The sequence below is a fragment of the Triticum aestivum genome, chromosome 2A, assembly GCF_018294505.1.
Source record: "Triticum aestivum cultivar Chinese Spring chromosome 2A, IWGSC CS RefSeq v2.1, whole genome shotgun sequence".
NCBI lineage: Eukaryota > Viridiplantae > Streptophyta > Magnoliopsida > Poales > Poaceae > Triticum > Triticum aestivum.
The window spans coordinates 645099630-645109764 of NC_057797.1; the positions used below are offsets into that span (position 1 = coordinate 645099630).

At 43.8% G+C, this 10135-nt stretch overlaps 1 protein-coding gene across 2 annotated transcripts; it reads left to right on the plus strand.

Annotated features, from left to right (window-relative positions):
• The first annotated feature begins 289 nt into the window (after positions 1-289).
• On the plus strand, positions 290-6704 carry LOC123189967 (U-box domain-containing protein 57). Of its 2 annotated transcripts, none has more exons than XM_044602504.1 (12): positions 290-529; positions 680-802; positions 2055-2177; positions 3046-3120; positions 3246-3334; positions 3434-3542; positions 3635-3703; positions 3886-4002; positions 4835-4922; positions 4998-5266; positions 5331-6074; positions 6313-6704. In XM_044602504.1, exons 1-12 carry the CDS (start codon positions 290-292, stop codon positions 6508-6510), a joined length of 2244 nt encoding a protein of 747 aa, XP_044458439.1. In that variant the 3' UTR covers positions 6511-6704. The 2 variants fall into 2 exon arrangements, with proteins under 2 accessions (XP_044458439.1, XP_044458441.1); XM_044602506.1 differs by having other exon boundaries at positions 5028-5266.
• Positions 6705-10135: the final 3431 nt, after the last annotated feature.

Consider the following 10135-nt stretch of genomic DNA (forward strand, 5'->3'; position numbering starts at 1 on the left):
ATGCACATGTCCGCCTGATCGACCCAAATGGATGAAAAGCGAACAAAGTGTGCGTCCGTTTGAATCGCCCCGTTGAAGTTGCTCTAATATAATGTAAATCTATTTTTTTTTTGAGACGAGCCCTTTAAACCGGAAATTAGGGAGTAACAGATCTGAATTATTTTCGTAAAAGAAGTTTGAAAAGGGAGCTGAAGCGGCAGCTTCCTTTTGTGCTGTGTGCTTAGGTAGACGGTCGCCGAGCTGAATGCTGCTCTGACCTGCGCGGGTCCCACGCTTCAAGGCTTGGAGGATGGCCGGTGTGGGAATAAAGGGCTGGTGGGCAATTAAGGGCGTGGGAGAGCGGAAAAAAATTGCGGGCTCCACACAAGAGAAAACCGCAAACACCCCGTTAAACCTCCACGGTGACTGCATACGCCGGCGCTGCTGCCTCGCACAACTTCGAGGGGGAGCTGTCCGCGGCGAGCGAAGTTCGGCATCTCCTTCTCGCCGCTCCGTGGCGGCGATGCCACCTCGGGCTATCAGCATAAAGGTCCGCAATCCCCCTCTTCTGAAGTTTTTTTTGTCAATTTCCTGCCGCAACTTCTACGCCGATGAATATTTGATCCGAGGCAGCGGTGCAGGGATCTATGATGACCAGCTTCCGATCTAATTTGAGGTTTCTTTGCCCGCTTTTCCCCAGGTGGCGAGGGAAGAAGATTTGTCCTCACACATTGGAAACGATGGCTTCTATTTTGATCTCGTCGACTTCGACAGGGTGAGGGCTTTCCAGATCCCGGATAACACGACTATGTCCCGATTGAAGGTACCACCTTGCCTTATTCAACTACTAGAAGGACCACTGTTTCACTAAAAAGCTTAAACCCTAAATTTGGTCTATAGGATTTTGTACTTTTTAACAGATCTATCCGTAAGACTTCAAGGAGCTGAGATAACGAGGCTTTTAGTTTAGGAGAAGTTAGGCCTTGCCTTAGCCCGTAGCAATTTTTTGTGCTGAGCAGGTAGAGGATCTCTCATTTAGTCCTCTCCTGCAAGCATTTTAGCATCTCTGCTTCTGGGTGTGTGCTATGTTGTATTCTGTTGTTAAGTAATAGGCCATTTTCATGTGATTTTTTTAACAGTTTTGCTAAAGCACATCTAGATGTGCTAACCCCTTTTTTTAATGTAAGTCTATTGTGGAAATCATGAGTCGCTGTACAAATTTTCCACTTCACCCCTTCTTCAATGAAGTATGGAGTATAACAGGTTTGAGTGGTCGTAGACTTGTTGCATGTTATTTAAGAGAGCTATATAGAGATTGGCTTTCATCACTCTGCATTGGTGTACCTTATTGCAAAGAGAAAACTGCATTAGAACCCCCTAAACTATCACAAGTTCCTCACTTGACTCCCTCAACTTGAATCTCTAGGCTGGGGCTTCCTAAACTTGTCTTCATCTCACCTAGCTCAACTCCAAAAAACAAAATGTGCCACATGATCATCCCCCTCAGCATCTTCTCTTAGTATAACAGAGAAAGGGGGCTATGGAGCTCAAGCTGCATTTATAGTTTTTAGTATGTATGGTCCATTCTATCTATATCTATACTTCTATACTTCTAAATTGAATATGAAAAGAGCGAGTTGCGGAGATCCAACACATCTCACCCGTCCATGTGTTTAGTGCAAACAAGGTTAGCATCCTCCCCTAATTAATAGCATACCTGATATCAGCGCCAATGCTACCAATTAATTATATTCTACCAAATATCAACCTGCTGCCAAACATAAGTGTGCAATGCAATTGATATATTGCCTAATATTGACGTGCATTTCACGTACATGATTACTAGTATCATTAAATTTGCTAAGAAGTTTCTACCCCAAATGTTTTAGCTGAAGAATTCCAGATGATCAGCAGGGTTTTCTATTTTCCATCAATTGTAAGATTGAATGACGAGTTTCTATTTTTATGTTGTTTATAGATATATCTTGTGCAAGCAGACAAATATGTTCCTTTCCATCGTATTGTTTCTGATGGTTCATAATGACTTCAGTATTAATTGGTTAAGTTGTTCACAGGAGGAAATTGCAGTAGAGTTCAGCATCCCATCTCAATTTCAGCGCCTCTGGTTGTTTTGTAAAAGGCAAAACGGGACATGGCGTCCTGTTAGGCCATTCTCTACCGAAGAAAACAATCTATCTGTAAGAAGGCATTGTTCATGCTACGTTCTGGTTGCCGTTTTAGACAACTTATGTTCTTACTGGTTCTTGATACAATTCTTCTTGGCAGAACTTTGGGAGTAGCCCGTTTGTGTCTAGTTAGTTTGGTTGTTATCATCTTATTATCTATTGGAAATTGGGTGTCGCTGTGGCTATGCGAGCTTGCACTCAGCCCACTTCGTTTAAGGATGCCTGGCTTATTTTCTTATTACAAAAAGGTGACATCAGGAGCTAGTCCCTGCTCCCTGGTTGGTCTTTTTTCTTATCTTATCTATGGGTGTATCTATTTTTTAGCATCTTATCATCCATATCCTATTGTGCGAAGAAAGAAATATACTACATTCTCTAGTATCTTCCTATATTATTGTTTAGGAGCACCCGCCAGTGCTTAGATGAGGGCGAGCGCCATTGCCTAGGTCCTCTGACCCATAACCAAGCTGTTATAGGGCATCCTAGCGTAACCACCCATTTAAGGGATAAGATCCTGCTAGTCAGAATTAAGAATTCACAGCCAATGTTTATGTTACGGCTAATAATCTTACTATATCTTAATTCATGCTTACAAATGTTTCATAGTTAATACACGATAATTACTAAACTAATCATGAGTTTAGCACAATTCTAATGCTGCATGATGGAGAAACTCAAATTAGCCTTCTTTGGTTCCACTGCAGCAAGAATAAGGGATCCCCTCAGGGTTTGAGCTAGCCTGGCGCACTTATGAAGTACACGCAACCAATCAGCGCCGTACCTTGTAGTTGTAGTCTGTGCTAGCTTGTCTATCTCATGCAACCTAGGCAACCAATGATGCCTTATATGAAAGGATAATTACAAATAATTACTCTTGCAGATGACTAGCCTTCATAAACTATTGTCAAGGACCTTCTTGTTCCTGAATCCTGATTGTGTGAAGCTGTTTTTGGAGGTTGATCCTGAAACCTGAACTTGAACATATTTATATTTACCTTTGTGGATGTCTGTAAAAAGGACCCTTCTTGTTCAATCCAACGGCTTATTTATTTAAATTCTCTCGCTATTGGCTCCTTGTAGGTGCTCAATGATTCTTCCCCACAAAATCTGAGCAACGATGATGGATTAGTGTTTTTAAAGCTTTATGACCCAGAACAAACGCAGATACGGTCAGTACCTTTTACTTAGAAGTTAAAACTCTCTTGTTCTTTTTTGTTTATCAGTTGATATCTTTAATTTATACTCTGTTCTCTGAATGAGGCTCACAGATATATTGGAATGCTGTTTGTAAAAGCTTCATCAAGGCCTTCAGATATTCTTCCGAAACTAAGAAGTCTAGCTGGTTTTTGTGCAGATGAGGAAATGGAATTATATGAGGTCAGGTTTTGCTTTACTGCAATCTTGCCACTACTAATCTGAAATGCAGTTTTTCACCACCACATTTTATGTTTTCTCATTTTAATATGCAGGAAATCAAATTCGAACCTTCTGCCATGTGTGAAGCCATAGATGCCAATATTACATTTTCAGAAAGCCAGGTTCGTCTCTGTCTCTGCTGTAAATATCTGCAACTGAGGGCGTTTTAAAATGAAAAATTCAGGTCGGGGAACCTCTCCCCCAGTGACCTTTCAAAAAAAAAAAAACAGGTATGTATTTCGTGCAAGCGTCTTCACATTTCCATGCCCTTTTAAACACTTTCTTGGTCCTTTTCTTCTTGCAGATTGGGCATGGGGATATCATTTGCTACCAGAAAAGCTCGAAGTCTTTGAGCCACCATGCATACCCTTCTGTTGAAATATTCTTCAAGCGTATTCATGATTTGAAGGCAGTTGTTCCGGTGCTTTACTTTCCCATCTCTGAAGACTTAAATTCTAGCTCACTGCTATTGGTGGCATGATTATATTTTTCGTCTTCTTTTTTAGGTTTCTCTCTTGGATCCTTATTTCGGCAATACCATCATCACGTAGTATATTTTCTAGTTTGGCTCTTGGATTTGTCTGAGTCATGACTGACGACATTTTTTTTACATGGCTGCTGCTGATGTGCTGTTGCTGCTTCTTTTATACGCCTCCTGAGTTGCTGCTGGCAATGTTGAAAAAAAATGGCTGCTGCTACCTGCTGTTGTTACTGTCTTTATTAATGGGGCAATATTTTGATGTCATCTCACATCTCATTTTTTTTGTTTATCCTTATTACATACTCCCTCCATCCCATAATCTAGGACCTTTTTTGACACTATGTACATTTTATTAATTATTTGTATAGTCGCCGTATCGCTGAATTGCTGTTTCTAGAATTGCTGTATCCCATGTCCCTGTTTCCTTATCGTCGTATCGGTATTTCGTCGGTAGTTTGAAAAGCAAATATACTCATGTGAACATCTACCCCTACTATATCTGCCCCTCGTTCCCCTTTTATGATTCATGCCAAGCTGATCGTTGATTCTGTTGTTATTTTCAGCTTTTCCCAAGTTTTATTTTTGTAAACAGTTGAGTATGGGTTTGGAGGAACAAACATATGCTTTTTGTTGCTGTTATTGATGTCATGATGCTGGCATCTGATTTGCCTCTATATGTGCCAACGTTTATGTATTCCTTGCAGTTCCTTGTATTTTGTAGTTTGTGCAACTAGCAAGGTGCCGTTTACGTAATGACAAGAATTACATGTAGGGGGAGCAAAGGAAGATATTAGCTCTGGAAGAGGAGGTTGCTAGGTTAAAACATCAGTCTGACCTTCAAACAGAGAAGGCAAACATGGGTAGTTCTACTAACCAAGAACTTGTCTAACTTCTCATTCTCCATTGTTTAAAAGTACACTATAAATTTGTAGCAGCAACATATAAGATACACCAATGCAATGCAGAATGCCAGCGATTTAAACGTGAGCGAGACAATGCGGTACGACAGCTGAATGAGCTGCAGGATCAGAATCCTCAGATTTTCCTCGAGTTTCCCATCACAAATTTGCTGCAAGCAACGGAGAACTTCAGTGACTTGTGTAAGGTTGGAGACACCGAATATGGACGTGTATATAAAGGCATTATACACGATACTACAGTAGCTATCAAGCTATGCAGATCTGATATTTTATTTCAACAAGAGGTAGCCTATGCCTGTATTAATGTATCACTTAGCTGATTCTGTTACTAACATAAGGTCATCACAGGTTTCTATTCTTCGTCAAGGCAGACATCCAAGCATTGTCAACTGCATTGGAAAATGTTCTGAAGTTTCAGCTCTTGTGTACGAGTGGTTGCCAAACGGAAACCTCCAAGATCACATTGTTTGTGCTAATGGCTCTACACCTCTCTCGTGGCAGATCCGCACACAGATCATCGGTGAGATTTGTTCTGCGCTGCTGTTCCTGCATTCGTGTGAGCCTCATGCTTTGGTCCATGGCGATCTACGTCCTTGTAACATATTTGCCAATGCCAACTTCAGAAGCAAGATCTGCAACTTTGGTATGTTAACCCTGTTTCTCCAGCCCGGCAACCACCAACCAGCTCTGACAGCCAGGTTGCCATACCTGGACCCAGAGTTCCTCACCACCGGAGAGCTCACACCCCTTTCTGATGTCTACTCTCTGGGTGTTATCATCCTGTGTCTCTTGACTGGATTGCCTCCCTTGACTATTGCAAAGAAAGTTTCAGAAGCATTGGAGAATAATAGCTTGCACACGCTGATTGATAAATCAGCAGGGAACTGGCCTTATGTACAAGCCAAGCAGTTAGCCGTCATTGGTCTTAGCTGTGTGGAAATGACGAGGGAAAAGCGACCTGATCTCTTAACAAAGGTATGGCCAGTTGTTGAGCCCCTTATCAGGAAGCCTCCTGCAGCCCCATGGCCATATGTCCAATCGGCAGTTACAGGAAGTTCCGCGCCTGGCCACTTGATTTGTCCAATTCGCATGGTAATAACTTTTGTCAGCATTTCTATCATTTCCAATAGCTTGGGGTCTGGGGATATGTTTTTATACTAGGATAGGAATTTTCTTATTGATGTGGAAACAGGTTAGACAACAAAATTTTGAAGGCTGCCAGGGGCCAGTTAATAACATATTTTGCCCTTCGTTTCTTGGAGTGGTTATAATGCATGTCTAAAAGATTCCCTGCCTAATGACCGCCGGGTGGTAAACCTGTACATTTCAGGATATTATGAAGGATCCTCAAGTGGCATCTGATGGATTCACTTACGAAGCAGAAGCCATAAGGCGCTGGTTTGATGGCGGGAACAACAGGTCTCCGATGACGAACTTGCCGCTAGCAAATCGTGATCTCGTCCCAAATCGCGCCGTCCTCTCTTCCATCCAGGAGTACCATGAACAGCAGAGGCAGCCAGGTTCCTGAACCTCAATCTTCTGACGACATTAGGGCAATAGGGCTATATGTATATGTATAACTTGCTGCGTAGGTATCCTGTACATTCGCGACCAGTTTACCTCTAGTCGATCTTGTTATGTTCACAATCTGTAGCATGACGAACCAAGGATTGATCTTGTTATGTTGAAAATCTACTAATTAATTCCGTTTGGAATTCGCAATCTGCTAATCTTACTCTGCAATGTTTTGCAGTTATACCTTGTTTGGCAATCTAGTACCCCCTCCGTCCTATATTTCAGCGACAAATATGGGACGGAGGGAGTATATGACTTGCCTTCGTCTAGGGTTTTACACTTTTAATGCTTTGCCAGCTATGGAAAATACCCCTTGGCTGTCAGGTGCATATGCACCTGCTATGAAAAACTAAATTAATAATTGCGGAAAAATAAAAAAAATAAAAAAATTGGCAACAAATTTGACTTTCTGTTTTTCTTGTATGAAAAGTTTTGCCAATGAAAATCTCCAGTAGACTTTTGAAAAAAAAGAGGACAAAAAGTGTGAATGGTAACTTGTATGTAGTGTTAATTATTTTTTTCGCCCACAAACCATGAAAGTCATTCCTTAGCGAATTTACACGAGTATATAACACTAATCATATCTGTTGCTAAAAAGTTTGAGCATCTTTTGACTTCTTTGCAATTACTATTTTTTAAAAATCGGATGCAGCGACACCCGAGAGCCAAACGTCTGCCTCCATTTCAGCTATGCTATTTGTACCAGGGGTGTTCCCCAACTTAAAATTGATTGCACTAATCAAATAATTAAATTGAATATTTATTTTGCAATTTTGTTAAATGGTAAATAAGTAAACCCCTTCTCTCTTCGTGCCTTGACTCGAGACTGACCCCCGAACCATCGACCTCTTGTGATGTTTGGAAGCTACCTAAATTATTTGGCAACGTTTGCACAAGCCTAGATATCACCTGTAATGCAACCATCTGTTCATCGGCATGATGGCTTTCCTCAAAAAAATAGTGAAGATATTTTCTAAATATAAATGACACAGTTCCTCCGATTGACTTGGGATGATTTGTGCGGCCTCAATATATTCTAGCGAGGCTACGTTTAAAATTTCGTCCGAATCGAAGTTCGTTTGGCGCTTGAACAATTAAATATGCGGTCGCAGTAGTCGGTTAAATAAATAAATACAATTGCTAAAAAAAATGTCTAATTGGGCCAGCCTGTATTTCCCTCTCTCTAGCCCAATAGGCCACCTCAATTGCCACCTAAGTCCAGCCCAGGATCCCCACCTAGGCCCTGCTATAAAAGGCAACCACTCCCTGGAAAATGCACATGAGCTTCTGGGTGCTCCACCCCCTTATATGAATATCAAATTCAGAAAATACCAGAGATATTAAAAAAAACTGGAATCTTGGGATATCAAATCTGGGTGTCCAATCTACCCCGGTTTGAAGTTTCATAGAAAAATACCAAGAACTGTGTCCGCGACGAAGAAAATATAGTCTGATGTAAACTTTGTGCATGAAGTTATTCTCCTATTTTTTGTAAACTTTGTGCGAAGTGTTCTTATCTTTTATGTGATTCCAGATGCTAAACAAGGAATGTGGGAAAGTTGATTAAGCTAGCCACCTGTTTGCCTCACATGGGGATAATGATTTACGATGTGATGATGTGGAGGCAGGAGGTGTCGACCATGGCGGAGGTGGCGATGGAGAAGATCTAATCATCTGCTACAAATCTACCGGATACGCAAGGGCATTGTGAGTTACTTGTGACTTTTACCCTCTTGATTGATGCAAGAGTTGTTCGACATTGTAGTATGGACATGCCTACTTTTTTGAAATTTTTCTTTCTTTAGTATTTGAGTTCACGACTTCACTTGAATTGAAGAGCATCGGATATTGTTAACCATTATTTTGTTTAGAAAGCTTCCTAAAAAAACTATTAAGAAAGCAGAGTCATTAGTGTGTTTCAAAGAAGGGAAACGTTTTACGCCGGCAGGCCGGCCAAGCTCTTGCGCCGGTCACACCAGAAACGTGCGATGGGTTGGATCGTACGATGCAGCCAGCACCGCTCTTCTTAAAAAAAATCTCATTTAACCTTATCCTCTTACGTCTGTTCCCAACCTTATCCTCTCGTATCTATTCCCCACCGCTCATTCTGTTTCTCTCACCAGAGAAATTTCTGCCCCAAATGCTCATTCTCTCTGCTTCGTTGCTTTCACCGGAGCTTCTCCCTACCCAACCTAGCCCCGCCGCTGACCTGCTACTTCGATCCAGGGGTGACGGTGGCGCCGCCGCACGGCTGTTTCTCCCGCTGCTGGTGGTCGCCGATGCCGGTCAGGTGCCGCGCGGAGAGAGCGGAGACGCGGTGCGCGTGCGGTGGAGAAGGCGCCACCGCATGTCGCCGGAAATCACGAGCTGTGGGAGCGCCGAGATCCCCTGCCCATGGGTGGATTCGGCGACCCGCGGGTGGTGGTGTTGCGACCAGCGCGTGACGGTGCTGGGACCAGCGTCCGCCGGTGCTGGAACCATTGACGTCAGAAGCTACATCCGGTGACTCCGCGAGCTGCAACGGCGGTGGCCGGAAGCTGCGATGATGGTGCCCCAGTGCTACATCCGTCGACGGCAGAAGCTACATCCGGCTCCTGCAAAAGCTACGAGTGGCCCTTGCAAAAGCTGCCACCGGCAAGTCTGACGGGCTACGAGTCTACGACCGGCGGCTTGGAAAGCTTCAACCGCTGCATGCGGAAGCTACACCGGCGCCCGTAGAAGCTGCAACCGGCGAGGTGACGACTGCGATGGCGGCTTAGAAAGCTACAACCGGCGGTGGGAAAGCTGCATCCGGCGCCTCCAGAAGCTGTACCCGGCGGCGCGGAATGCTGGAACCGGCGGCACGGCGTGCTACAACCGGCAAGGCAGCGTGCTACGACGGCAACGTTTTTTTGCTGGATCCCTTTGTAAGTTTTGCTGGAACCGGCATTTGTTTTTGCTGGAACCAGAGAGATTTTTTGCTACGACCAGCGGGCAGCGACTCATTTTTTGCTGGATTCAGTGATTTATTTTGCTGGAACAGAAGATTTTTTTTGCTGCTACTGGCTTTTTTGGAATTTTTGTTGCTGACTTTGTGATTTGTTGAGACATGATAATGCAGGCCGATGACGGCGACGCCGGAGGCGGTGACCATGGGATGTTGCAACCACGGTCATCCCGTGCTGGCACCGGCCATTGGAGAGCTGCAGTCGAAGTTGGGAACCCACCGGCGCTGGTGCTGCAATCTTGCGGCCGAAGATGGTGAGTGCTGGGAACAGGCGCGCGCGGCGGCACGAGCGCCGGCGAAGTCGAGTGGCGTGGGTGGCCGGAATACATGGGATGCAGAGGAGGAGTCCAGTTAGTCGGCGAGACAGATACAGCGTGTTTGACTTTTATTCAAGGCGTTTAGCGATTCATCTGAACGGTTTAAATGCGCTGTATCCTACGGTCGCGGGGCGACCAGCCCAAATTTGGGCCGGCGCACCGGCGCCTATAAGTGCCCCTCAAAGAAGCTATATACATGCCATCTCGCCAAGCACTGTTAACATGTTTTTTTAGGAGCATTTTTTCCCCACCATGTCTTCATCGGGGCTGTCACC